The sequence below is a fragment of the Callospermophilus lateralis genome, chromosome 9 (genome assembly GCF_048772815.1).
Source record: "Callospermophilus lateralis isolate mCalLat2 chromosome 9, mCalLat2.hap1, whole genome shotgun sequence".
Taxonomy (NCBI): domain Eukaryota; kingdom Metazoa; phylum Chordata; class Mammalia; order Rodentia; family Sciuridae; genus Callospermophilus; species Callospermophilus lateralis.
Window position 1 is genome coordinate 17672716 of NC_135313.1, and position 27631 is coordinate 17700346.

General features: G+C 55.0%; 1 protein-coding gene across 9 annotated transcripts in view; it reads right to left on the reverse strand.

The window, feature by feature from the left end:
- Positions 1–27631, reverse strand: part of Speg (striated muscle enriched protein kinase) — a 55215-nt gene that overhangs the window by 7096 nt on the left and 20488 nt on the right. For 5 of the 9 annotated variants that reach the window (XM_076866501.2, XM_076866499.2, XM_076866498.2 and 2 more), the window contains 25 exons: positions 22842–23017; positions 22543–22631; positions 20955–21130; positions 18315–18575; positions 17114–17272; positions 16801–16990; positions 16462–16685; positions 14035–14154; positions 13712–13816; positions 12913–13119; positions 12495–12618; positions 12224–12399; positions 9663–9775; positions 9122–9290; positions 8797–8893; positions 8481–8681; positions 7083–7140; positions 6446–6523; positions 6174–6352; positions 5732–5758; positions 5022–5174; positions 4818–4860; positions 3737–3805; positions 1529–3500; positions 1101–1232 (listed from right to left, as the gene is read on the reverse strand). In XM_076866501.2, coding sequence (XP_076722616.2) covers positions 1101–1232; positions 1529–3500; positions 3737–3805; positions 4818–4860; positions 5022–5174; positions 5732–5758; positions 6174–6352; positions 6446–6523; positions 7083–7140; positions 8481–8681; positions 8797–8893; positions 9122–9290; positions 9663–9775; positions 12224–12399; positions 12495–12618; positions 12913–13119; positions 13712–13816; positions 14035–14154; positions 16462–16685; positions 16801–16990; positions 17114–17272; positions 18315–18575; positions 20955–21130; positions 22543–22631; positions 22842–23017 — 5298 coding nt within the window. The other 4 variants (XM_076866502.1, XM_076866503.1, XM_076866504.1 and 1 more) reach the window with 4 other exon arrangements.

Here is a 27631-nt window from a genome sequence, read left to right on the forward strand (position 1 = left end):
ACAGAGAGGGAGGGAGGCCCCAGGTGGGAAGGGATCAGCTGTCCCCAGTCCTCTCTGCTGGATGTTTTCCTTCTTTCCCACTCCTGTTCCACCCTCCCCCCACCAACTGGCCTCCCTCCCTCCCCTTCACTCAATACCGGCTGGACACAGTCCCCTCAAGCCTAGCTGAGGCCAGGCTAGAGCCATTCTGAGCAGTTCAACCAGGAACTGAGCAAGAATGGAGCTGGTGGCTTATAAAGATCATGCACAGACTTGTTTGGTGGTCAGCTCCCGTCTTTCCTGCTGATCTGGAACACTTGGCATCCCACAGCCTTTGCTTGCAGTCCTTGAGTAAAGGCCCTTTTCCAGGTAGGGTGACCCTAGGTGGAGAAAGCCTCTCTCCCTGCAGCCCCAGTACACTAGGGCAAGAAACAAGCCAGTGCATACCCCAGCCCCCCACCCCCAGCAAACAGCCCTGAAGACTGCTTTTCCTCACAGATGTGCCTTCTGTGGAAGGAAGGGGCAAGGAGGGCAGCCAGGTGTTCCAGGCTGTAGAAAAATGGAGAATTGGGGGCACAAGTAAGGCTGGGAGACAAAGTGTTTCTTTGAGTGTACACTCAAGTACACACACTTGAAGGTGGCCATGGGGGCAGTCAGGAGCTCAGGTTCCTTCAAAACCATACCCAGGTACAGAAACCTTCTAGAGTCTCCCATGAGAGAAGAGGCTAAAGAAAAGCCCAAATCCAGTGTCCCAAAGCCACTCTGGGCCCTGGCTGCAGGGGGTCACACAGTTCAACTCTGGCTGCTCCACTTACTAGCTTTGCCACTTGGAAAAGCTACTTAGCATCACATCACTAAGCCTGTTTCCTCACCTGTAAAACAGGATGATGACAATAATTGTTCCTAAACAATGCTGCAGCACTGAACGAGACAGCGGTTGTAAAGTGCTTAATAGGACACTTGGCTTTGCTAATTAATGGCAGCTGTTGCTATGATTATCCTTGTTGTTTTCCTATCTCTAGGCCCCTTCCTTGGCTGCCCAGGCTCCTCACCTCCCACCCAGCTAGGACTGCTTCCTGGGGTGGAGGTAGGGATATGCTCACCCAGCAGGCCTCTCTTACCTGACTCACTGGGCACATACTGGTGACCCAAGTCCTCTTGGATGCTGGCAGAGAGGTTTGGCTGTGATAAGCCCTTGTCCTTCCGCATCCGTGAGAAGCCCCAGCGGAGCCGGCTTCGGCTTTCCCCTGGAGCTGCACAGACCCAGGCCTATGAGCGTTTGTTTACCCAGCCAGTACCAGCTGGCTCCAGCCTCCCTGCAGCCCTCAGCCCAGAAAAATAGAAGATCATCTAGCCTCTGCCTTGCTCCGTCCCAGCCTCCGCCTCTCAGCCTCCTTTTCCAGCACTGTCAATTCCACCCTCAGGGCTCCAGCACCTCTGAAGCCTCTTTCTGGGGTGTCCTCAACCTCTCCTCCTAGAGCTTCTTTCCGCACACCCCAACCTCTTTCGCTCTTGGAACCTGCTCGCCCCTAGCCTAGCCCTTCCTCACCTGAGGAGCCCGAGGTGGCGCTGGCCTCAGAGCCCAGAGACTCAGCGGAAGGAGTAGTGGCACCAGCCTGAGAGGCCAATTGGTTGTGTGGGATCCCAAGGCGTCGCAGACTCTCGCCTTCGGAGGTGGCCCTGCGCAGACGTCCAAACAGCGGCGTGCTGCGGCCCGAGGCGCCCCCGGAGTCCTCGCTGCTGCCGCTGCGCTGTAACCTGCTCGACAGCCGCTCCAGCGTGGAGCTGAGCCTCCTGCGCACCGCCAGGACCGGGGAGCCCCGCGCTGAGCTTCCGCCCTCTGAGCTCTCCCCGTCTCCGCCTCGAGCCTCCCAGGCCGGGTGGCGCTGTGAGGGCGGAGTCCGCCGCAGCTTCTGGGACAGCGACAGCGAGAGCCGGCGGACGAGGCCCGGTTCGCCGACAGCCCTCAGGTCCTGCACGGAGCGCGAGCGCTCTGGCCGTCTCACCAGTTCCAGCGGGGTTCCCGCCGGGCTGGGCCGGTACATGCCATCCTCGTCCTCGGCCCCGCGGAAGGGACCACGCTCCTCTGAACGCGAGCGGCTCAGTAGCCGCAGGCCCCGCGACAGGGGCGATTCGCGGCTGCGCTTGAACTTGGCTTCGAACACCGCCTCTGACTCTAGATTCTCAATGCTGCTGCTAAGGCTGCTGCCTGGCCTGGGGGGTACCGTGGGGACCTTGGCTTTCTCGACTAGCACTGGGGGAGCCCTGGGTGAAGGCAAGCGCTTTTCTGGGACTCCTGGAGGCGGGGAGGCCACCCTGGCGAACACGGCCGCGTGGGGCTTGGGCTCTGACGAGGGCGATGGGGGGCTCTGTAAGGGCTGGGCGTGACCGGCCAGCTGGAGCGACTGCATGATCTGGGCATAGGGCGTGAGGGGCAGCGCTGGGGTTTGCAGAGCCACGGGGAGCTGTGCCGGCCTGGAGGCTCGGCCTGGTTCTGGCGTGGGCTCTGGGGCCTTCTCGGGGGTAGGCGGGGGTGCGGAGGGCTGGGGAGAACCACCTGGCGTGGCAGTAGCGGGTTCCTTAGGTTTGGGGATACTAGGTTTGGGAACGCTGGGACGCGCGGGGCTGGGCGGCTGGGCCTCGCTGAGGGCAGACAAGGAGGGAGACTCCTGTAGCCTGCGGGCCCCAAGCCTGGCTACAGGGATTTCGAGAGGTGCCCCGGCGCGGCGGTGCCGCCCCCGAGGCTCCGCCTCTCCCTGCGAGAAGCTGCTGCTCTTTTGCAGGCCCCGCGTCTCGGGTGGCGGCTGGTGGTGTGGCGCTGCCTCGCTGGAGGCAGCCCGCGCCATTCGGGGGTCACGGGCACGGCCTCCAAGGCTTTCCAGCAGGGGACCCCTGAGGCCGCTGACCTTGCCATCCTCTGGACCTCCTCGTAGCAGCCGCTGACGCAGCGCCTGCAGCCTCTGGGCGTACTCGCCCTCGCCCAGGCCTCCCCGGGCCAAGCGGGTGGCTCCCGGGCTGGGGCTCCTGCGCTGCGGCAGCTCCACAGACGCCGCCTTGTGCAGGCCCCGGCCCGGCTCCCGCGGCCCAGCCCGGGGCAGGGCGCTCTCAGCGGAGCTACCCCTGCGGAGCTCTCCCCGCCTGGGACTGGACCCAGCTGGGGGCTCCTGGCCTGGAGAGGGGAGGGCCTGAGGGCTGGGAACCTCCTGGTCCTGAGAGGGAGCCCTTCCCAGCTCTTGCCAATCCATGGGAGTGGCAGCACCAGCCTCTGGGGTTCCCAGGGCCTCATCCTCAGTGGGAATGTCTGTGAGGGACACCCTGGAGCCAGAGAACTCCGGCTGCAGGGGGCGGGGAACAGTGGGCAACTCCTCCAGCTCTTCCTCTTCCGAGTCCGAGGAGGATGAGAGCCCCCCACTGGGGGGTGTTCTTCTGGGCATGGCCACCCACACCCTCTCTGGGGGCGCCCGCAGCAACTCTGGGATGGGGCGCAGCACCAGGTGGCATTTGTAACTGATCTGTGAGCGCTGGAGACAGGGTGCTAGAGTCAGACCTGAGGGGCCCCCAGGCAGGATTGCCACCCCTCAGGCCCAACTCAGCCCTGGAGAAGGAGGCCTAGGCAGACAGAGAGGCGGGGGCATAAGGAAAGCCAGAATTGAGACAACACACACAGAGGAGCAGGAGGTGAGGGCACACACGGAAAACAGACCAGATGAGGGAAAATTAGATGGTGAAGGAACAGAGGCAGGGCTGAGCCACTCACCTGCCACCTCCGACGAGACAGGAAGAGCTTCAGGTGATCTGTGCTCACCTCGGCTCCCTTTGCCTGTGTCTGTAAACCCAGGAAAGAGGACCTGAGGGTCAGCGCTCTATTAACCTAGACCCTCAAGGTTTGGCAATGGAGAGACAAAGTCCACTGGGGGTTGAAGGCATGGAACGGCAGCACTGAGTCTGGGCTCCTGGGGGTCCTCTTTCCCTTTGATCAATCAGGACAACTACCATAGTCAGGGTGCACACTTGTGGACAAACTCCCTGAATCTAATGGGATAGGTAGAAATCGGGTGGCTCCCAGGAATGGCTTCTGAGCTGATACCGGGGGCTCAAGGTCCTCTCCTGTACACTGGCTGTCTGGGAAGGCTGTGATCTTAGGCCCCTGGCTGGCCCCTAGTTGCCCTTCTGTCTCCATGTAACGCCACATTCCAGGCATCAGGTGCTGGGGTCTGGACAAAGACAGAGGCTTCCCTGAGCCACCCTCACCACATGGCTCTTGTTTCTGATCTGAGGAGGCTCTTACCTCAAGGACTGCTAGCAGAATGACTGAAGTCTCCAGCTGACCCAGCACAGCAAGCATTCAATGGAGTTTATTCAAGTGTTCTTTCTGGACTCAGTTGCTAAACCCACACCTCTGTGCCTAGCACTGTGCTCTGGGGTGCTGGGGTTTGAAGATGAATGAGAACCCTGTCCTCACGGAGATCATAATAAGAGGCTGATTCTACAGGCCACCCACCCACCACACTGTGAGGACCAGTACAGGACAGTGGTGGACATACAGAAATGACGAAGATGAGGGCTGATCTCTAGCATCAGACAGAACCCTGAAGAGGACTCCTGGAGTGGAGGGGATTCAAGACTTAGAGTCCATTATATCCCAACTTGATCACTTAATTGGGGTCCAATTTCCTTAACAATGGGAACTATGCCTTTCTTTACTGAGCTATTATGAGGCTAATAGCTCATATGTATATAACCTAGAGCATAGTTAGTGCATATTGTAGATGTTCAATAAATTGAGCTGTAATGTCTTCTCTCCCTTTCCCACCACCAACTGGCAGGACTAGACTTACTTTGAACCAAGGATGTTCTAGAGTCTCCTCTGCAGTAGGTCTCCTGTAAAGGAATGAGGATTAAGTAGGGATTTTTTTTGTTCATTTATTCAGATATTTAATAAATGTTTGAGAAAACAGGGCCTCTAAGGAGCTGGGGGTTACATATCTAAGGACAGAGGCTTAACAGGAGTAGGCCGGTGGCATGAGGGGTCTCGTACTCACATCTGGTCCTGCACCAGCACTTTGATGAGGAAGCCCCGGGCCTCTCTGCTCAAGCTCAGGAACGTGGTCTCCTCAAAGGCCACATTGTAGTTTCGGATGTTCATCAGTGTTGTCCGATCGTTCTCTCCAACAAACGGGGAGATTCCGGTCAGACTGCAGATGGAGAGGACTGTTGTGAGAGGAGGGTCCTGGGGCTGAGGCAGAAGTGAAGTAGAATGCAGGGGACCTGGGGCAGGTAGAGGCCCCAGGTTGTGGGGATGGCATAGGCTGGGTGAATCTGAATAAGAAGCCAAAACTTCAGACTTGCCTGTCCTGCTCCTACTACAACCCCTGGAAGAGCAGAGGACAGTCTTGCCTTGGGACCTGGTTACTTGTGTTTTAGAGGACCAGTTCTGCCCCACCTCCCGTGTGGCCTTTCTATGAGATGAGGCATCTGTGTGAAGGGAGTCCCACCCCTTATAGACCATGATCTTGACACTCAGAACCAAGCAGTTCCCTGCCCAAATGGCACTGAGTTGCACTGGTCCAGTGTGTCCATCTCTTATGGAGGTTGTGATAGTGGACAAGGTCGGACATGCAGACCAGGGCATCCAAGTTCATGCATGTGAGGCCCCTTGAAGTGCAGGAAGATGTGGGAGTAGAGGGGTGGGCTGCGGGCCCTGCAAATGTTAGGGGTGGGAGACCATTAGGAGACTGGAGAGGATTCTTACCAAAGGAAGGCAATGACGCCCACAGGCCTGTGGGAAGAGAGTGGACAGGTGAGAGGATAGCCTGCCTCCTGCTGGAAGTGAGCAGTTCTCTGATACCTCAACTCTGAGATGTCCTCCCAAGGAACACCTTGCTGGACAAACGGACACAGTAGTGTCTCCTTCGGGGAGGCCCCTGAACCCAGTGGTTCAAAAGGCTCATGACAGGGCTGACCTGTCACAAAGCCCAGAGAAGTCTGGGCACCAATGAGAGCATGTCTGTCTCACTGGGGTAGCCCCACCCCCAAGGGAGCCGGGAGTCAAGAACTGCAAGACTCTTACATGGGCAAGAGACCCTGTGAACACTGCCACCAGGCAACTGTCAGAGAATGCTATAATGCTCCTCTTTGCTGGTGAGCTAAGTCCCCAACATGGCCCACCCAGTGGCTGAGAATGCCAGCATTACCAGATGTCAGTGACTCCAGACACAGGGCTCTGGTTGACGATCTCGGGAGCTACGAACTCGGGTGTGCCATACTGGCAGTACTGGGGCTCTCCTGGAGTCAGCTCCTGGGCATTCCCAAAATCACAGATGCGCACCTGCTCTTCGCCGTCTGCACCGTCCCACACCAGCAGGTTCTCAGGCTATGAAACACAAGCAACGGAGAGGAAGCTGAGTAAAGTACACTCTGCCTCGTGGACCCACAGGGGCTGCCTGCTCTCCCCTCTCTGCCTCACCTTGACATCGAGGTGCAGCACCTGGCTCTGATGCAGGTAGCATATTCCCTCTAGTACCTGATGCATATAGGCCCGGATCTGTGGAAACAGGAAGCCCAGAGTCCTTGGGGGTAGTGTGGGGAGCTATGCTTGATCACCACCAGGCCAGGGGAGTGGCTTTCAGATGGCTCGTGGAGGGGGTTGAAACATAAGTCTGGGGTTGCTAAGACCTAGGGTTATCATGTACAGCTATACAAGTTGGGAACAGTACAGTTATAGGGGACTTTACATTATGAAATGTAGAGCTGTGCAGTGTATAGTATGTACAGCCAGACCCTGTAGGATGGCAACGAGACCCAGAGTCTAGGTGGGGTTGCTTCTGAGACACGATTGGGGAATGTGTATGTGAGAAAGACCAAACCAACACTGCTAGGGCTTAGGTCTGCTGAGATCAGAGGACAGTACAAGTCCCAAAGAGATGGGGGTGTGGTTCCCCCAGGGTGGAAAGTTCTGTTGCCTGCCTAACAATGCTCTCCACCACCACCCTTGGCTTCCTCATGGGCAGAGGTGGCATGTGGGGCACCCCCCTGTTGACTCTCTGAGCTCAGATGGGTGAAGGCTGGTTCCCAACCTGGCCCCTGCCACCCGCTGCCCTCACCTCAGACTCACACACGGTGGGTTTCCTGGCCATTCTCTCCAGCAGCTCCTCTGTACAGCTATGTCCTGGATCAAGGAGAACAATGACCAGTGCAGACTGCCTGGCCCAGCCCCAGAGATCAGCATGGGCCTTAGCTCCGCACAGGCTTCTCCTTCCCCTTAAAGCACATCTGATACCCTTCAGAGTTGTCCTCACCCTTTCCCCATCATGTGGGTGCAAGATGGGACAACTCACTCGCTGGAACACTCACTTATCCTCTCTGAGTCGAGGTTCTCTCAGGTATAAAATGGGAATAACACTCTCCCCTGCCCACCTTATGAAGTATTTATAGGGATCAAATCATAGAAGAGGGGGCTGGGTTGTGGCTCAGTGGTGGAGCACTTGCCTAGCACATGAGAGGCACTGAGTTTGAGTCTTAACACCACACAAAAGTAAACTAGTAAAATAAAGTTTTAAAAAGTTTTTTAAAAAATCATAGAAGAATCTTGTTGACTGTGGAAGGAACTTCTTGATGCTATCTGGTAATGAGCCAGAGGTCTACAACATGGAAAAATTTGTCATTTTGCTGAGGTTTATATTTGAACAGTGAGGCCTGGGAGACTGGTGAGCAGGTCATGGTCAACCTGATATAGGAGAGTTGAATCAATCACCCAGCATCCTTAATTCAAAGTACCTTTGTTTAACTGAAGCTTTCATGAAAGGTAACATCTATTTTTTTAAAAATGAAAACAGCCTCCCAAATAAAGCCAAGTATAGCTGCTCATTTGAAGTGGGCTCCTTCAAATGTGCAGATACACTGTGTGTCTTTCCCTGCCCCTACACCCCAGCACTGGGATTGATAATTTTTAAAAAATATTTTTTTAGTTGTCAATGGATCTTTATTTTATATATTTATATCTGGTGCTGAGACTCAAACCAAGTGCCTCACACATGCTAGGCAAGTGCTCTACCACTGAGCCACAACCCCAGCCCTAGACTGAAACAGCCCTTGAATTTGCAGTACTCTTGTCTCAGCCTCTGGAGTTGCTGGGATTACAGATGTGTGCCACCCAGTTACTATCCCGCATTTTGTGATTAAAAAGCATACGCCATTTGTTAGCTATGTGACCTTGGGCCAGTTATTTAACCTCTTCATACCTGTTTCATCATCCTTCAAAATTGGATAATAAAATCCCATCAGGTAGGTTTACATGAGACTTACATAGACTGATAATTGCAAAACTCATAAAACACTGCCAGACACATATTAAATGCTATGTAAGACTAAGCTAGAAAAAAAAAGACTAGTTTTCACAGAAGCCTCCAGACTTAATCCTCCCAGTTGTCAACAGGTCCACTTTGTAAATGATAATCCAGGCATGGGTACCCTCCACTCCCCTGCAGCCTGTCCCAGGATACAGCTCAGTGACAATGACCAGTCCCCGGCGCCTTTCGAAGGCCTCATGGAAGTAGACGATGCAATCGTGCTGAAGCCGGGCCAGCAGCCGGGCTTCCCGCCGGGCTGATGCCTTGGGCTTTGCCTGGCTGGGGATGAACTTGGCAGCAAACTCCAGGCCAGAGCTGCGTTCCACCACACGCCGCAGGTAGGAGAAGGCACCCCTGGGTGATACAAGGAAGGTAGCAGTCCTCAGCTGCAGCCCTGTCTACCCTCTTCTGGCCCTCGGACCCACCAGCCTCTCTTGGCCCCATACATTGGTGCTTCCCAGCTCCACACCTGCCAATCTCCTGGTGAATGTCATAAAAGTCGCTGAGTCTTCTTCCTCGATGTTCTCCATCCTCCCCGACCCCCTCGACCTCCATAGCTGTCTGAGCTGTGGAAACAGATATCCTGAGGTTAGGTGAGGAGGGCATGAAAGGGACAAGGGTAGAGACTGGGACCAGGAAGGAAAATGACGGAGACAGAAAAGGAGCAAGAATATTGGGGCCTAAGGTGGGGAGCTGGGGCTGGGGAATGTGATGGTCAGGAGTGAAGGACAGGGGCTCACAAAATGTTCCTGGAAGTGGGCACCTGGCCCTTCTCCCCAGGAACTACAGCTCACCAGAGTGCACAGCCAACTCTGCTTTGCAGGAGACTTCCCCCGCCAGGTTCCGAGCAGTACAGGTGTAGACGCCCCCATCCTGGGTCCCCGTGCTGAGCACCACCAAGGAACACTCGTTCTCTTCATATACAAAGCTCACATGGCTGCTCTCAGCCAGCAGCACCTCGTCCTGCAGAGGTAGGTGTTACCTCCAGCCCGGGCCTGGCCTCATCTCCTCCTGGCACCCAACTTTATTTCCATACTAGAGACCCAGATTCATCTAGATCTGTGAGCCAGGAGCCCATTCACCAGGTGGCCTCTCCATACCAGTGGCCTTGCTCCTCCAGGACCCAGAGTCAGCTTCTCCCTTAGCTTAGCTAAAAGACCTGCACCTTTTAGTCAATCACCTGGATCCCACTTCCTCCTCCTAACCACATCTCTGCCCAGACTCCTTGCTCCTAAGGCCTCCAGAACCTCTCAAGCTCCCAGGGGACCCCTTCCCCATCTGCTAGGCTCTGGCAAGCTGGCCTGATCCCTGCTGAGGCCTATACCACCCACTGACCTTGTACCATGTGATGTCTGGCAGCGGTTTCCCCTCAACCACCACAGCAAAGCGAGCGGTTTCTCCAGCCCCAACCTCCACATCCTCCATGATGGACTCAAACCGGGGAGCCTCTGAAACATACCGGAACAGGTGAGTAGAAGGGCGGGATTAGCAGGTTCTCCAAAGGTCCTGCCTTCTCAGTCCTTCTTCTAACCCCTATCAGCAACTGGCTTCTCGGAATGCCAGGCTCTAGCCTCCCAGGCCAACTACCCCTCAGAACACAAAGTTCCTTGCCTTGACCAAGTGTTCTCCCTATAAATCCAAACATAATGTTCTCCAAATCTCTGAAAAACTGTCACAGGTACAAGCTTACTTGGTTTGACCTTCAGCGTTCATTTACTAGCTTTGAAATTAGGAGAGTTGTCACACATAAAAGAAATCTAGATTTCCTGTCTCTTGAAAAATCAGGACTGGCCATCCTGAGCCACTTCCCTTCTTGTATTAACCAACAAGCACGCTGCGGCTCAATGCTGCCCCCTGTGGGCGACTGCTCTTCTCACAGTTCCACCAGACTACTGCTCAGGGATGACATTGCCTTCTTTTCTGTGGTACTTTTGTTTTCTCTTTATTCTGTGGACTGGGAATTGAGCTAGATGCTAGATAAGCCCTCTATCACTGAGTTACATCCCCAGCCCTTTTTATTTTTTGAGAGAGAGTCTTTCTGAGTGCCTAGGCTGGCCTTGAACTTATGATTCTCCTGCCTCAGCCTCCTAAAGAGCTGAGTGAGAGACGTTCCCCACCACTCCTGGCAACATTACCTTTATCTTAAAGTTTTTCCATCTGAATCTTATTTAAATGTTTAGGGGACTTTCTACCATCTGGAAGATGGCAAGATAACCCCCAAATGTTAACCAGACAGTCTAGAAGCTAACTTTCTACTTAGTTCTCCCACAGGTGATTGATTTTATCCTCCACATACATGTGGATCTGCAAAGCCACTTCTAATTCTCATGAATTAAATATATTTTTGCATTAAATACATTTGTGAAGAAGCCTATGATTTCCATGGACTCTGTCCTAAGCATGTTTGAGGATCTTGGCTTTAAGGAGAGCGGGAGTGATCAGGACCTCAGAGAGGAGCAGGGTGGCCAGGTATGGACCACCACCCACTTCAGGGACCCACTTGGCTTTATGCAGACAGCAGGGGGCTCTGTTCTAGGAATGTGGGGGACAGATACTGCATTGTAGCTGATGTGGAGGAACGGGGCTAGCATTCCACTTGCCCTGCCTGGCTGGGGCTGGGCTGGAGCCCAGTGAATGGGGGTGCTAATGCAAGCCCCAGGTCCATTTTAGCCCTGGCTGGGTGGAACACAGTCTCCCTCATTCACTGCTCTGGCCAAACTGTGCTGCAGGGCTTTTAGGGCCAGGGCCTCTTTACGCTCCAAACATAGGGCTGTGTCTGGGAAGGAAGATGAGTCTTGCAAATGGCACTGTTGGGGAACAAAGCAGTGACTGAGTAGGAAGTGCTGGGGATCATGGCTGGGCAAAGGGCAAGTCTCTCCAAAGGCGGCCCCCAGGAATCTGTGGCCCCACCCCATCTACCCTCTTCACCTCCAAGTTAGGAGGGTTCCCATCTCTTCTTCTCACCCGTTACTTCTTTCCCTCCTTTCTAGAAATCTGGTCCCCAGGTGAGCAGGGAAGCAAGCTATGAAGGTCAAAGCACCAGAAAGTTTCAAGTGAATGTCCATGATTGTTTTAAAGCACTGGAAAATGTCCATTTGCCCAGATCGCCTGTGCTAACTAACATGTCACTTTCTTTGCTTTTGGCTGGAATTATATCACTCGGCAGGTAGCACTGTTCAGCTCATGTGGATCTGAAGTTCTGAGTGGCAGTTACAGATGTCTGGAGTTAATTAACAACCGGAAAACAAAACAATTACTACTTAAGCATGCTTAAGAGGCTACATCCTTAAAGGAGAAATTATAAAAAGGGGCCTTGCTGTGAACGTTGGGAGGCCCGGTCAAAGAGGGTTGTACAAAAAGGCAGCCAAGAGCCTCAGAGATGGGAGTTGGGCGATAAGTTGCGTTCAGGGGCTTTTGCTTGTTTTTATTAACTCAGTCTTCCCACTCTTGTTATAGCTGAGATCTCTTTCCTGTTGGGCTTAGCATAAGAGCCAGCCAGGGCTTTGGAGTCTGACATCCAACTTGAACCCAGCTCCTGTATTTATTTATTTAACCTGGCTCCTTGGGCCAGGTTAGTTAGCACACTTTTGAGCCTCAGTTTCCTCACCTATAAAATGGGGATAATAACCAAGCCCATTGCACGAGCTTGTTATAGGTATTAAATGAAGTGATCTATGTAAAACACTCATCACCGATCCTGGCACATACTAGGTGCCCAATCAATATTTTATTAGTATTATCACTGCTATTATTACTAGTACTGGTATTATTACTGCCATTAGATGTACAAGCCTGAGAGGGAGGACATGGGATGTGATCCCCAGAGGCAGGTGGGTGTGTACACCTGAAAGTGTGCTTCAGAGGGAGGAATGGGAAGAATGCCTACTGTCACCCACCTGCCAGCTCCAGTGTGACCGAGCAGGCCTGTGTGCCATGGCGGTTGCGGGCAGTGCAGGTGAGTGACCCCACATCCCGGCGGCTCACCCGACAGATCCGAAGAGAGTACTGGTCATCATCCGGCTGGCTTAGCTCATACACACCTGTCCGTGCCTCCAGGAGGGCCCCTCTGCAGCTAACGGATACAAGACAGGACAGGAGGTCCTCCTAGGCCAAGCTGGGGCTGGACTATTACATATGGGGAATGGGTCAGCGGGTGGGGAGTCCTACCTCCTCCAGACGACCTGGGCCTCCACATGGTTGAAGGTGATGGTGACATGGGCAGGCTGTCCCTCTACCACATACACGATGTCTGGTTTGTCCAGCACAGCAGGGGCCTCCTCTAGGGGTGGGCCTGGGAGAAGGAGAGCACAGGCTCCATACGGGGCTGATGCTGAGAACTCAATACCCACTGCTCCTCTCTTACCCCAATCATCACCAGAGTTGATGAGGAAGCTGGGACTCAGAGAGGGAACACAGCCAGGAAGCAGCAGAGCAAGGGCTAGACTACAGCTTGTCTGACCCTAGGGCCTTAGCTTTGTCCCTGGGTCCTGCTGCCACTGATGGACCAGGATCCTACTCAGCCACACTGTTCCTGCCATGGTTATTTAGTCTCCCCTCAGCCCTGCCCTTGGAGTCCCCTGCTCACCATGCTCCAGCAGCTGTGTGGGCTCTGATGGGGGTGAGGGCTTGCTGCTGCTCTTGCCGGTGGTGCTGAGGACCCGGAAGACATGCTGGAGCCCCTTTCGCAGCCCTGTGGCCGCCCACCTGGGCTCCCGCAGACCTGTGGCCAGCGCTGTCCACTGGTCTGAGCCCAGCACCTGGTGCTGCACCGTGTATGTCAGGGAGTCTGGGTCTGGAGGGGAGGCAGTTGCTAGAGGCTGATGTCACAGGGTCACTGTTCCTCCTCATCCCACCCGCTCAGGGTCCTGGAACTCATCCTGGGTCTTCTCTGAGTGCATGCCTCAGTTTCCCCTGAGGTTTCCTGCCTGCCTCCCACCGGCTCTGCTTTCTCACTGCCTGTGCCAGCCCTAAAGCCATCAAGCTGCCCGTCGCCAACCCCTTCAGATGTGGAGGAAGGGGCCTAGCATTCCTCTTGCCCTGGACTTGTATCCAAATCCTTGCTCCCCGAGGTACGGAAACTGACCAGGAAGAGATCCTGGACAAGGGCAGAAAAGAACATGCCCAGGATCAAGACCCAGGAACCTAGTCCCACTGAGAAAGGGCAAGGATGTGGTGATGCCCCACGGCTCCTCTCCTGACCTGGAGCCAGGGCCTCATCCACCATGGAGAGAAGACAGTGGAGGTGCTCCTGGCTTCACTCCCAGCACTCCATTGCTCCTGCCTCCCACCATGTTCTTGGGGGCCTGGTGTCCTTGATACCCCTGCCTGAGCCTGCCCTGCCCATCCCCAATCCCCACCCAAAGCCCTGCATGGCCCTGACCCACCGATGGCCATGTCCAGGCTCCTGGGGGGGTTCCATGTGAGCGTGACCATCCTCCCCGTCACAGCCACCACCTGCGGGGCACCATCTGGGGGACCTGGAACCACATCTGAAAGCCACAGGTTGGAGGTCCATGGATCTTTCAGGGCCCAAGAGCACCACAGGATCACTGAGCTTCAGGGAATGAGGCTGGGGACCAGGGGCAGGGGCAAGGCCAGAAGATTTCCAGGGAACCAGGGGGAAACTGGTGGAGGCCCCTCCCTCCCTCAGCACCCAGGTGGTACTGGAGGTTTGGCTATGGGTGCAGCTGCTAGGAGGGTGCCTTACCTGTGACATAGAGGTGAGCATAGCAGGCAGCTTTGCCCAGCTTGTTAGCGATGACACTCTTGTAGACGCCAGCATGCTGAGGTCCCACAGCAGGGAACACCAGGCGATGTACATCCCTGTCTGGTGGGGGAGGTACAGTGACATGGGGGCTAAGCTAGGAGGATGCTCTGAGGGGTGAACCGCCATCCATTGCAAGGAGGAGGCAAGTGGGACAGACGGGGAGGCAGAAAGAAGTATGTCCTTTGAGTGGTCGAAGCCAGCAGTGCTGGACCCTCTTATTGCTCTTCATGCCCAGTAATTTCACAGCTTCCTCCCACACTGGGGCATCCTCTGGGGTCCCTCTCCTGTCGGCTGCTTCCTCATTCCCTCACCTCTACTGGGTCACAATCTTCAGGTCAAAGCTCTGACACAGCTTTGCTCCTAGCTCCTCCTCCAGTCCTCTTCTCCAGCCCCCGGGCAGCTGCCCTTCCACCCATCTCCAGCAGAGCCTGAGGAAAACCCTTCAGTCCAAATTCCCTTCCAGCCATGTCCCCTGCTACTCCTCCACGTCTTGACCCTGACAGACCATCAGGTCCCTGAACAAGCCACAGGAGCTCCATCTCTACGTTTTTGCTCACAAATTCCTCCCTCTTGGAATATTCTCCTCGGACCTAGCCTTTCTTCTCTCTGAGACACAATTCTAGTGAAACCTACCCTACCATGCCCTGGCTCTCTTCCCTGTGCCATGCCCCGGCTCTCCATGGCAGGCGGCTGGGTGTGCATCACTGGCCATTGCAGGGCTTTTCCTCTTCACTTGCAGGAGCCATATTGCCTACCCAGTCTGTCCCTTTAAAGACCAGGCTGCTTTTTTCCAGATCTGCTTGTCCCACCCTGAACCCAATGCCTCACATGCAGTAAGTTACAAATACATGTGATATTATGAATTGCAATAAGTCATCTACTGGGTGCCCAGCCTTGACATGAAATCCTAATACTTTCAACAACTCTACAAAATTATCCCATTTACCAATGAGGTCAGAGACATTAATTGACTTGCCCAAGGTCACACAGCTAATAAGTGATGAAGCCCTGGCTTGAACTCAGTTTCATCTCCTCCAAGTCTCTTTCCTTACACTCTGCTCCCTGAGTGATAAGGAGGCTGTCTCTGGCTAGGACACAGAAATGAGGAGGCTTGCACTGTCCTCCTTCACGTCAGGAATGTCCCCAAACACCCTCCCTTCTCTTAGCGGTTATCTCTGCATAGAACAGTCACCCATTCATTTATCTCTGCTGACACTATTTATAAGGAAAGTGAAGCCAGAGGCTGCCAGTGACCTCAGATTCAGGCAGAAGCAGAGTCGCCAGCTCAGATCCTGAGACAGACACCCACCCACGGTCTCCAAGCCGATGGGGAGATAGGAAGGCCTGGGGCTGCGCAGTAATCGCTGCTGGAGGGGACCGAGTGGAAAGGCCAGAGCTGCAGCTGTGGCTCTGGAGATAGGGTGAGGGTAGAGTTGAAAGACTGGGACATGGTGATTGGGAGCATCCTTTAGGAGATGGGCACAAGTCAGGTGGCCCTTACTTGTCTTTGAGCAAGTCTCTGTACCTCTGTAAGCCTCAGTTTCCTCATCTGTAAACAGGGCTTATAGTGCCTGCCTTACAGGCCTGTGGCAAGGTAAGATCATACACATCAGCTCTTGAGCACTCAGCAAGCACTTAGTAAGAAGACCTTGGTCACTTGTGGCTACAGGAGAAGTCCATCATGGGTGACAGTATAGGCACAACTTAAAGAGGCAGGCAGACCTCGCGTGAGAATCAGGTTCCTTCAAGGTTGGAATAAAAGTGCTCCCTGGGGAACACAGCTCAGGCCTAGAGGATGCCAACCCAACATGGCCCCCTGTTTCCCCTGCCTCCTTCTGCCTTGCTTGCTATTTGTTAACAACCCAGGACCAAGCCTCCCCTCCCTGCCAGATGCTGCCTACCCCTGCCCTTTCCTTGAAACTTTTCAGGAAGCATGGGCTTTATCAGGGGCTCCTTTTTGAGGAGCATGGCAGCAAGGGTGCAGCTGGTGAAGGGGAGCAGCTGCAGGCCATGCGCTGTCTGCCCGGCATGGCTCTTAGTGCTTTAACAGACAAGCTGATGTGATTCTAGCAGCACCCCTGTAACAGAGGAGGAGACTGAGGCACAGATGGGTTCGACAATCTGGTCAGTATCAGGCTGGGCTACCTGTTGTAAGTGCTAAAGGTGCCGACAAGGGGTGATTAACAGATGGGCACCATGTGGGATCAAGAAGGGGACACAATGACCTCACAGCCCTGGGGGGCCCCCTTTGCCAGACACCACATCTCTGGTCGAGCTACAAAAGGGAAGGCCCTGACGAAGGGTGGGCTGATGGGAGGGCCCTGAAAGACAAGAGGGTGCCACAAGGGTCCCTTCCTGGACACATACACTGTGTCATGCGCCGGTCATCACTGCTCTGGATGCGGTGGCCATTGTGGAACCAGCTGATGGTGGGGTAGGGCAGGCCAGTCACCTGGCACTCTAGCATGGCCTCCTTGGCCAGTCCCACTTCCAGGTCCTGCAGTGGCCGCAGGAAGTCAGGAATGGACAGCCGCTCCAGCTCGCCCTGTTCCGGCTCCTCAGGGATGGACGGCATCTTCTCCAGCTTTGAGCTGTAAGAACCACATGGTTGCCCAGAGGTACAGGGCTGCACCTCCTAGTGCAGGATGGGGGCTCCTGAGAGGCAGAGTTAGCAGCGCTGACAGCACCTGGAGCCCCAAGAGGTACCTGGGGCCTGAGGCGGCTGTCCGAGGCTCCTCCACATACAGCTGGGCCGAGCAGTTAGCCTGGCCGTGGGTGTTGGTCGCACTGACTGCATAGAGCCCTTCATCCTCGCTGCCCACGTGGGCGATGTGTAGTGAGTGCAGACCTCCTTCCTGCCGCAGCCGCAAGTTCTCACTCTCCTCTACAGGGTGACCTGGAGGTGGGAAGGACAGGAGTACAGAGCTGGTATAGCAGGGGCCCTGCCTTCTGTATACACTCCATCCTGCTCTGGGCCCTTGGGATCTCCCAATGTCTGCATAGGGAGGGGTGTGTGTACCAAAGTGAGTCCAGGTAACAGAGGGTGGTGGGGTGCCGCTGATCTTGCAGTCGAAGCGGGCAGCACGGCCCTCTAGCACCTCCACGTCTTCCAGCAGCCGGGTGAACAGGGGCGCCAGTGAGGGCCGCACGGTCAGCCGGGCGCTGCAGGTCAGTTCATCTGCAGGGGAGAGGCAGCACTGGGCCAGGGAAGGCCACAGAGGCCCAGGCACCCCACCTCATGGGTCCTGCCCAGCCTTAGGGAACCTGGACAGAGTCCTACAGAAGTTCTGGGAACAGGGCTGGGGGCAAGGCAGTGGGCAAAGATCCATTTGCCAGGCTTTCTCAGGAGGTCAGTAAGGAGAGGCAGCAGGCTGCCATGGCAGGTTGGGGACTCCATAAAAGCCCAGAGCCTGGCCCAGGGCTCCCTCTTACCTCACCCTGCTCGTGCAGGATGAAGGAGTTGGGTTGTGAGAAGGTCCTAAAAGGCAAATCCACTGCCTCCCCAGCTTCCAACTCTCAGAACCCTCCTCTGTCATCCCACAACTCCCTCCCACCTGTCCCATGCCCAGCAATTGCCCCTGGCCCCTACTCTATCCCCAGTAAACAATCTTCTGAGGAGAGATAACAATCCCTACACGGACCTGATGCTTCTTCCTGCTTACTAAGCCCCTCTCACTTCACCTTCCATGATGGTGTGAGGTGAGCCTACACCTCGCCCACAACCTGGTGAGGCAGGTGCCATCATCTCTTCTTCACATGATCTCTGGATCAGGTCAGAGATGTCATCAATAGCAAAACAGCTGGCACTTAGTAGGTACCCCCAGGCATCCCAGTGCTTTGTTCTAATTTACGTAATCCCTGCAGTCCCCCTAGAAAGTGCATGTTATCCTGATCCCCTTTTATAGTTGAATAGCCTACAGCTCAAACAGAGGAAGGGACTTGTCCAGAGACACTTGGTTGGGAGCTTGTAGGACAAGAACAGGAGCAAAATCTAGATTTGCTCTCTACATCTCAGCGGACACAGGAGCCCTCTGGGTGCCAGGTACTATTCGAAGCTTCCTTGTTTTGAGTACTATACTATCTCCTACCCCACCCCACCTCCCCAAGGATATGAGACCCTGTTTCCTAGGTGTTTTACTTTGCACCCAGCTCTCTCCCCTCTATCCCCCACACCCAGGTCTGGTGCCCACGGCAGCCCTAGGGCCTCAACAAGTCATTACCTTTGGCTGTGCTGAGCTTGCAAGTGTAGACACCACTGTCGTCCTCGTGAACAGAGGTGAGCAGCAGCTTGCATTTGCGGCCATCGAAATGCATCTTGCATTTGAGCAGGGCAGGCTGCAGTAGGCGGCCACGGCACAGCCAGTCCACCTCCACGTCGGCAGGACCTGCCACCAGGCACTCAAACAGCGCCATCTCCCCGGCCCCCACGTTCACGTCCTGCAGGGGGGCCAGCACGGCCAGGGACCGGCTTTCAGGGTGTGCTGGGGGAAGGTAGCCACAGGGGGCACACACAGAGCAGAGACACACAGGGCGAGGGAGACAAACGCACACACGCACACACAGAGAGACAGACAGAGAGAGAGATGCATTTTGTTCCTCTGGAGACAGGGAAAGTCCACCCACCCAGCCAGGACAGCAAGGAGCTCCTAGACCTGGCTTTGAGATGGCCACCCAGGTTGGCCCAGGGAGGGAAAAGTCACGAAAGAGGGAATCAAGAGGGGAACCAAAGGGCCATGTGGTGGCAGTGACGGCGGCAGAAAAGAAAACGCGGCACACCAACTGGGTACAAACTGGATTTTATTTGAGCTAAGAAATAGTGTTTCCAAATACCTCCACCCCAACAAATGGCCCTGCTCCTGTGCCACGCTTGGCTAACTCCCTCATTCCCAGACAGAGTACCCCCACCCTGACTGTGAATGAGGGAGTCCCCACTGGGCCCTCCCTACACCTGCCAGGGCCAGGGCTCAGCCCCGGGCCTCTGATTTTTGGTCTCTTGTAGAATAGAAAATGTCGTGCCATTGAAACCTATTTCTGGAATGGTCAGTGCCCTGCCCCACTCCTTGTGAGCCTCCGGTCCACACCCCTGCCCCTCGGGACCCTTCCTGACATGTCTTGTCCTTTCCTGTTCTGTTTCATCCCACTCCAGGTCAGAGGTATCTTTCCCTGACTGTCACAGACACACAGACAGACAAACAGATGGACAGACAAAGGCCTGTAGCAGCATAGCACATGCATTCACTTGGTGGTCCCCATGGGAAGAGTGTGGGAGGGTTGATAACCCTCATGCCCCACCTTCCCAGCACTCAGTCCATCTGGGGGCCTCCTGGCCTGCACAGCCACTTGGGGAGGGAGGGTCCCCAGGGGCCCAGGGGCCCAGGGGCTACCCCAAGGTGCTGCATTGCTGGGGAGGGGAGGGGAGGCTGGGATGGGTCCAGGCCAGCAGGCCGGCTGGGTCTGTGGGCAGGAGGCAGTGAAACACAGCGAGGTCCGAGAGGTGCCTGAGACAGGGGCGCGGCTCGGAGGGTAGCGGCGGGGAGCGCAGGCGGCCCCCTGAGCTCACTCGCCTGTGTACAGACAAAAACCTCAGTCAGCAAGCGGCAGGTTAGTGCAGCACACCACACACACACACACACGCACACACGCACACGCACAGACCTGGCTAGGGCCCTTGTAGATATGGAGCTGCCTCTAACACTCTAGGGTGCATGGCCATGTTCAGCTCCCCCAAGGTCAGCCCAGGGTAGGAGGGCCAGAGGCAAGCCAGAGGCCAAGTTCCCAGGGTTCCTGGGCAGGCAGAGACCCTGAGCAGCCAAGGGAGAGGCATTCACAGGCATCAGGAACACCCCAAAGCCTACAGGATGTTAGGGAGGAATCCCAAAGAGAGAGGCACCAAGACATGGGTTAACACAGAGAAGCGAGGCAGGGCCAGACCCTGGAGAAGGAGCAGGCCAAGGAAGGGGGCACTGAAGAATTTAGAAACCAAACAGGTGGCAGCCATAGGAATGAAAGGCACCAGGGAGGGTGAGGAGGTAAGGCTGGCAGTGGGGCAATGACCGGTAGAGTCTGGGCTCCAGTAGGTGCCTGGGGGTATCTCGGGGCATTCCCAAAGGTGGCCTCTGCCAGGCTGGAAGGGACTGAGCCTTGTAGGTAAAAGGGACAATGGCTGAGTAAGGACTAAGGAGAGGTTGCTGGTTGTGAGCCATCATAGGACATGGTGAGGTGGGAGGCTGGATAAACCGCAACCCAGGGAAGGAAAGCAACTGCCTTTGGAGGGCAGCCTAGCTAGGACCTGTCTGCACAGCCCGAGATGCCCCTGCCTTATGTTTTCAACTCTGGGGGCCCATCCTGGCACCCCTGGGGTCCCAGCAATGCACCAGGCCTAAGTCACATCAAGGGCCCCTCCGAACGGGTCCAGACATCAGACTCTCCCCACTGCTACCCTCAACCACAAGAGCTTCTGCACACCAATGGGGCAAGGAGGGAGAGCAAAGGGGAAGAGAACAGAGAGGGTGTGAGGGAGAGGACTGGGCAGAGCGGGCGACATAGGCTCAGAAGAACACGGAGGGAGGGTGGCCGGTTGCAAGAAGCAGGGTCTCTGGCTAACGTCAGGGGCTGTCATGATGGAAACTGGGGAAGGCAGAACTGTGTGGCAAGCTGAGAGTGGGACAATTTGTTGTGTGACCTTGGGCGAGGTGTTTCTTCTCTCTGGGCCTCAGTTTACTCAACTACAATATAAGCAGCCAGACTAAGGGACCTCCACAGCCCTTTCAGTGTGGCATCCTGTAACTGAGACTGTGTGAAATCTGTCAGCAGAGGGGACAGGACCAGGTTGGGGCTTCATCAGAGTGTAGGGCTCTCACCTCGGACCTCCAGGCGGGCCTCACACTGCCGGGCGCCATACTCATTGACGGCTTTGCAGGTGTAGAAGCCAGCGTCGCCCCGCTCGGCAGCCAAGATCCGCAGCCGGCACAGCCCACCCTCAGCCTCCTCTGCAAAGCGTCTCTGGTCTGGGCGCACAGGCTGGCGGTTTCTTAGCCTGAAATAGAAGTTACAACTCAGTCCCAGAGCCCAAGGTCCTCTGCATGCTCAGCAAAGTAGGGCTGCAGAGAAGCACAGGCCTCTTCTCCCCTACCCTGTTCATCTGCTCCCCAAAACTGTCCCAGTGATCACAGACACCCCTGGGATTCCAGGACAAGGTTTTCACTTTGATTCTACCTTCCCACCTGCTCCAAGAACTTCTAGACAATCTTAATCCACCTGGATCTCTCCCTTCTCCAAACTCACTTCACTTGGAATAGAGACATGCAATTTAGTAGGTTTTTGTTTTGCAATACTAGGAATTGATCCCAGAGATTCACATTTCATAGGCAAGCACTCTACTACTGAGCTATATCCCCAGTCCTTTCTTTTTTGGGGGGTACCAGGGACGAACCCAGGGGTGCTTAACCACTGAGCCACATTCCCAGCCCTTTTTTATATTTTATTTAGAAACAGGTCTCACTGAGTTACTTAGGGTCTTGCTAAATTGTTGAGGCTGGCTTTGAACTCTTAATCCTCCTGCCTTGGCCTCCCAAACTGTTGGAATTATAGGGGTATGCCACAGGGCACAGCCCCCATCCTTTCTGAATTTTATTTTGAAGCACGGTCTCTCTAAATTGCTAAGACTACCCTCAAACTTGAGATCCTCCTGCCTAAGCTTCCCAAGTAGCTGGGATTGCAGGCATGCGCCATCAACTTGGCTTATTTAGCTCTCAGTATTCCTTAAATTTCCCTGTGTCTTATTTTTATTTTTCCAGAAAGATAGCTCTCCAACTTCCTAAAAGGGATGTGAAAGAACTTAAATGTTCTAAAAAATCACAGAGGAAATTAGCCGATCAATTAAAAATGAAAAATAGAACTGAAAACCAATAGAAAAACATGCTGAGTAATGGCTGTTCCGGGCATCCCAGCTGAGACCCACATTTGACTCTGGGTTTGGGCAGTTCAGAAACAAATTGTGATGACTGGGTCAAGCCCAGGGCTGGGTAGAGAATGAGCCTCAAAAGTAACCCTACCAGGGCTGGGGTTGCTGCTCAGTGGAAGAGCGCTCGCCTAGCACATGTGAGGCCCTGGGTTCGATCCTTAGTACCACATAAAAATAAAAAAATAAAATAAAGGTATTAAAAAAAATTACCATCAACTGATGGGGTAAGGGTGGAAAGCCTTCTTTCAGGGCTGAGAGGACTCCCCATTCGTCTCAAGTGGGAAGACATGAAACCATTCATTATTCAAATTTCTCCCCAAAAGGGGAAGCCCAAATAATCCTGGAGGACCAGGACAAGGGGCAGGGTGTGCTGGCGAGAAGTACCACTGCACCTAGACCAACACCTGGGGAAGGCCCCTCAGGTATCACTCCCTTCCTCCATACCCAGCTCACAGGGCCCAGACCTGTGAGTGGCTGCTACTCACCAGGAGACCACAGGCTTTGGCTCCCCCTGCACACGGATGCTCATGATGACATCTTGGCCTTCTCGTACTGACTGGTCCATGAGTGAGACCTAAAGGGGAACTCCAAAGTGTCAGGGATAACAGTTAGGGCATAGCAGTGACTCCTGGGGACTGGGAGATCTGGGACAGTGGTCTCTTCCATACCAATCTGACTGAGGCTGGTTAAGAAGGGTTAATGGGGCAAAGTTCTAGGTCCTCCTGAAGAACAAGGGGGACACAAAGGGATGGAGGTCCACACAGACCTGGACCAGGAATCTGACCTTGAAGGTGGGGGGTGCCTTGGAGCCAGTGTCAGAAGAATGGTGGTTCTGGCTGGGGCTGAGCTTCATGGTGGGGGTTCCGGGCCAGGTCTCCCCAGGCTCTGGGAATTCCTCTGGGGGACTCAGGTACTCCTCGTCAGAAGTGATGGGACTGCTGAAAGGGGATGTGGACCCTCCTGGAAGAGAGACAGAAGGGATGCCAGGAGAGGGAGGAGGCAGAGAGACAGCTGGCTGGAATTGTCCCCAGAGCCTGGTTGAGGCCATTCCTATGGGCCCTGCCCTGACTTCACTCCTGGTCTCTGGGGGTTTGCTGTGCCCAGGCACTTCCTCTCCCTGAGCTCCTGATTCCTCCACTGCTAGACTCTGCCCCAAGACCAAACCCCCTGGGAGGGGACTCATTGGAAACGGCCTGATGCAAAGGATTCAGCCAACAGAGGGGCTACTCCTGGGCCTTGGGGGAGACCCAGAATTCCACTGGAGCAGGGGATCCATATCCTGACATAGAGTAGGGGCCCAAATTACCAATCATTTGCTTTAAAAGCAGGTGGTGTTGGCCTCTGGGACCCCACAGCAGCAAAGCCAAGACATTTGCTTCTTAGGTGAGCTGGGCTTGGAACAGAGGAACACACACCCCGGACAAGCCCTATCCTGATCTCGGTCCAGGGCCAATGAGGTGGCACTGTCCAGTCTGCCCTTCCCCCTCCCTTCTCAGCTTCCTGCCACAGAAACCCCAGGGGCACCTGTTAGCCCCAGCTCTAGAGCATGGGGACCCCAAATCTCTCAGGGGGTGGGAAAGCAGAGTTAGAGTCATCCACAGAAAAGGGCAGCTCAGCCTAGGGAAGAGCAGGGGGACTTGAGTCTGCCTTGGAGGAGGGGTTTCCCCAGGGCCCTGACGCCCTCCCCCGCAACTGGCTGGGGGCCCAGCCTCACTGAGCTGGCTTCTACCCGACTGCCAAATACAGACATGAATCTGCCACAGCCCCCTGGCCCCTCCTCCTGGTTCCCCTAACCCAAACCCCCAGCAGGGCTGTACCCCAACTCACCCTGAGACTGCACACGGACCTCAGCCTGCACCTTTCCGAAGGCTCTGTCCTGGCACCAGGCCCTCCTGCTGCTTGCCCACTGCCCACCCTGCCTTGGCTCCCCAGGGAGCGGGAGCCCAGCCTGCCCAGCCCCACTCATTTGGTGGACCCTGGGGAGGCCCAGCACTGAGCTGCCCCTGGGGGAAGGGCAGGAGCCTGGAGGGGGACAGAGAAGGTGGGGGTGGCCAGCCAGAGGCTGGGTGGCTGGCAAGCAGGCTGGGCTGGGAAGGTGGTGGGCTGGGAAGGTGGCGCCTGCTGAGCACACAGGCAGCCTGGCCTGGAGTGGAGGGGGAAGAGAGGGAGGGGCAGAGCCAGCCCAGCTGAATTTAGCTGCCTGCTCATTCCCAAGCAGCGCTCTGCCTTTCCTCTCCTTACAGCTCTGGACACTGACAAGAGCAGAGCCCCTCAGCGGGGCTGGACTCTAGGCATGGGGGCCTCTGTCCCCAGAGGAAGATGGGGTGGGGAGGCACCACATGATGGCATTCAAGACCTTTGTGTGATCCATTAATGTTGACAAGTCCACCAAAGGAGGTGCCAATGGCAATGGCCCTATGCTGCCCCTTTTGCTGACCAAACCACCAGGCTCGCCAGCCTGGGAAGACACTGATCAGCCTCCAATACTGAAGAGCCAGGCCATGCCCTGCTTTCTCTGGCACGGAGGATCAGAGAACTGTGAGATCTTCACCTTCCTTCCCAGAGATGTCCCTCCCAACTTGAGGGGTCCCAGAGCCCCATCTCCATCTCACCAGTACTGCCATAGCAGGTCAGCCCAGCAGCCACCCCAGGGCACAGGCCTGCACTCAGTCCTCATGGCAGGCTCTTCTGGGACACTTATTGGCCACCTACCTTTACCCATCAGCCTCACCAGGGCCAAGGATGAGGAGAGTGGGGGCTACTTTCCCCAACAGCCCTTTAACTAGTACCCATTTGCATCTGGGTTGGGGAAGGGACTTAGAAACTGAGCAAGAGAGAAGAGGTTGTTGAGCTGGGGCCACATGTCCTTCCTCCTCTCTCCTCACCCCCACCTAGAGCCACATTCTCAAGCTATGACCTGTGTTTCCCAGCATTGCCAATGAGGAAGGAGGGGCCACCATTCAGGCTGGCTGTCTTGAGGTAGGGGGTGGGGGTGTTCAGAATGGCTCTTGGTGCCAAAGGCTCCCAGCTGACACTGAGATCATAGGCACAATCCCTGGAGGTGGATGCCTATCTCCCCTCCATGGAGTTGGGAGTCCTGATCCAGGGTCACCTCCCTGATGGACAGTGCTACGGTGCCTCCCAGGGAAGAGGGAGATTTGTGCTGGACTGGTGAGGTTTGCAGGGGCTCTAGCGACCCCTGGTGGTCTCTGGAGGAACAGAGAGGGGGCATCCAGCCAGAGTGAGCTGCAGTCCTCAAGCCCCTCCCAGAGGGGATGTGGCCCAGGCAGGAAGCTCAGACACCAGAGAAGCACAACTAGGCCTCTTTGAGAGAAGACAGTGGTCTCTGCCCTGACATACCCCCAAACTGCATGGCCAAAGAGACTGATGGAGGATCCTGGAGCTCCACATCATGTTCAGGTACCAGATGTCATGGCCTTATGGTCAAAACCACCTTTGTGGCCAGTCCTTAACATTCCAGCTGTGCTCTACCCACAAGCCCAGCTCTCACTGTGGGAGACATAGTTACACTAGCCAGGAAGTAGGGAGCAGGTGCCCCCACACCCTGCCAAATCGCAGAGGCACATAAACTCAGCATGCCATGGAAGGACCACCCCTTCACATTTGCCCTCCACCCCCTGTGCTGACCCTAGGCCCATATCTGCCTTTCCAACACAACCCCTGGGTCAAACACTTCACGAAAACACTGGTGTTGGGTAACCCACAAATCAGGGAACTGTCCCTCCCCAGACCAGAGCATTCTGCTGGTCCCAACATCCCAACAATTTTTAATGTCCCCTGCTATAGTCTCCCCACAGAGATGGCTGAGCCACCACCGCCAGTATCCAGCACATGAAAGGCATCACACAAGGCCTTTATCTCAGAACGATCCTTGAGCCACCCATTCCAGGACCACCTGGGAGCTTATTTTGAAATAAATTCCTGGGCCTTTCCCAGCCTATAAAATTAGATTTTCTGAAATGGGAGGTCAAAAAACCACATTTTTCAAAAACACTCCAGGTGATTCTTATGCACATGAAAGTGTAGGGACCACTGCCAACCCTCATGGGAGGAGGACAACCCTAGGAGGTAGTTTCACTAAGTCCTAGAACACTTGGCCATCCAACTTCAGAGCAGGGCTTTGAACAGATAAGGTCTGACTCCAAAGTCCACACACTTCCCACCGCACCAGTTGGCCTCTCATCTTAAGCCAGTGCATGCCCACCTGCCCCCTCCCTCCCTCCCTGTCTCTCTCTCTCTCCCTGGCATGCTTTTTGTTTGTTGTTTTTTTTTTGTACCAGGGATTGAACCCAGGGGCACTTAATCACTGAGCCCACCCCCAGCCATTTTGATTTTTTATTTGGAGACAGGGTCTTGCTAAGTTGCTGGCTTTGAATTTGAGATCCTCCTGCCTCAGCCTCCTGAGCCACTGGGAATATAGGCATGCGCCACTGTGCCCAGCTTGGTAGTGGGTTCCAAAGTTTACTGTGCACTTGAATCACCTGGAAGGTTCCCTAGACTGGGGAATTGGGCTGCTGGGACCTCCCCCCAGTTTTGAATTCAGTAGGTCTGGTTTGGGGCAAATAGATTGCATTTATTAACACATTCCCAAAGGGATGTTGATGCTGCTGGTCTGGGGACCATACTTTGAGAACTCTGCCATCACAACCACCACTCTTAGGCAGAGTCTCATTACCCCCTGTAGCTGTATGTCCTGCCCAACCTCTGTGTATTACCCAGGGCTTGGAGTTTCTTGGGCTCTCGGTCCCCCACTGCTGCCTCACACTCAATCCTTGTGGTCTACACAGTCCCCAGCTGCCCAGAAGTGACTCCTAGTGTGGCGTCAAGGGCTAAGGAGTGGAGAAGGCATGGTCATGTCCTCAAGTGCCTTTGGCTGGTAGGGAAGACAAGCCAGATACATAGATGACTAGAATAGCAAGCAGGAAAGAATGACGAGATGGCAAGCGGGGAGTAGATAAGAACCACAAGAGTACAGACAGCTGGTGATGACTTTTGGCTCAGGGAGAAAGAGGCAACTGAGAGCAGAGGTGGTATTGAATTAGAGCTTGGTTTAAGCAGGGAAATAGCTGCTAAGTGATCCCACCACAGGAAAGTGAGGGGAGAGGAGGATGCGGGCTGCCAAAAGATAGGAATTTCCAGAGGGTGATGACATGACTGTCTCCCCTGGACAAGGAGAAGGGTTAGGTTGAGAGTGTTTCAGGTTTGGTTTAAATTGTATTAAGTACTAGAGGAAATTTCACATGGTTAGCCTGACCTAGCCAGGCAAGTGTTGAATTTCTCACATATAATTACATTGGGTTGTTCCACGTTAGATAAAGGGTTTGCACTCATGGTAAATTAGGTTTCTGTCATTGGGACAGGCTGAGAGCAATCAACTGCATTCTAGGTAAGAGTCCTGGGGAGTCGTTCATGGGGTACACCTGCTGCTGACAGATAGGAGATGGGAGGAGGGACTGAGTCTGGTTGAATGAACCATGCCACCTTGCTTTTTCAGGTGTTGTCCAGACCCCCATCCTAATGGACAACACGGGTCATGTGGGTTTCCAAGATTCC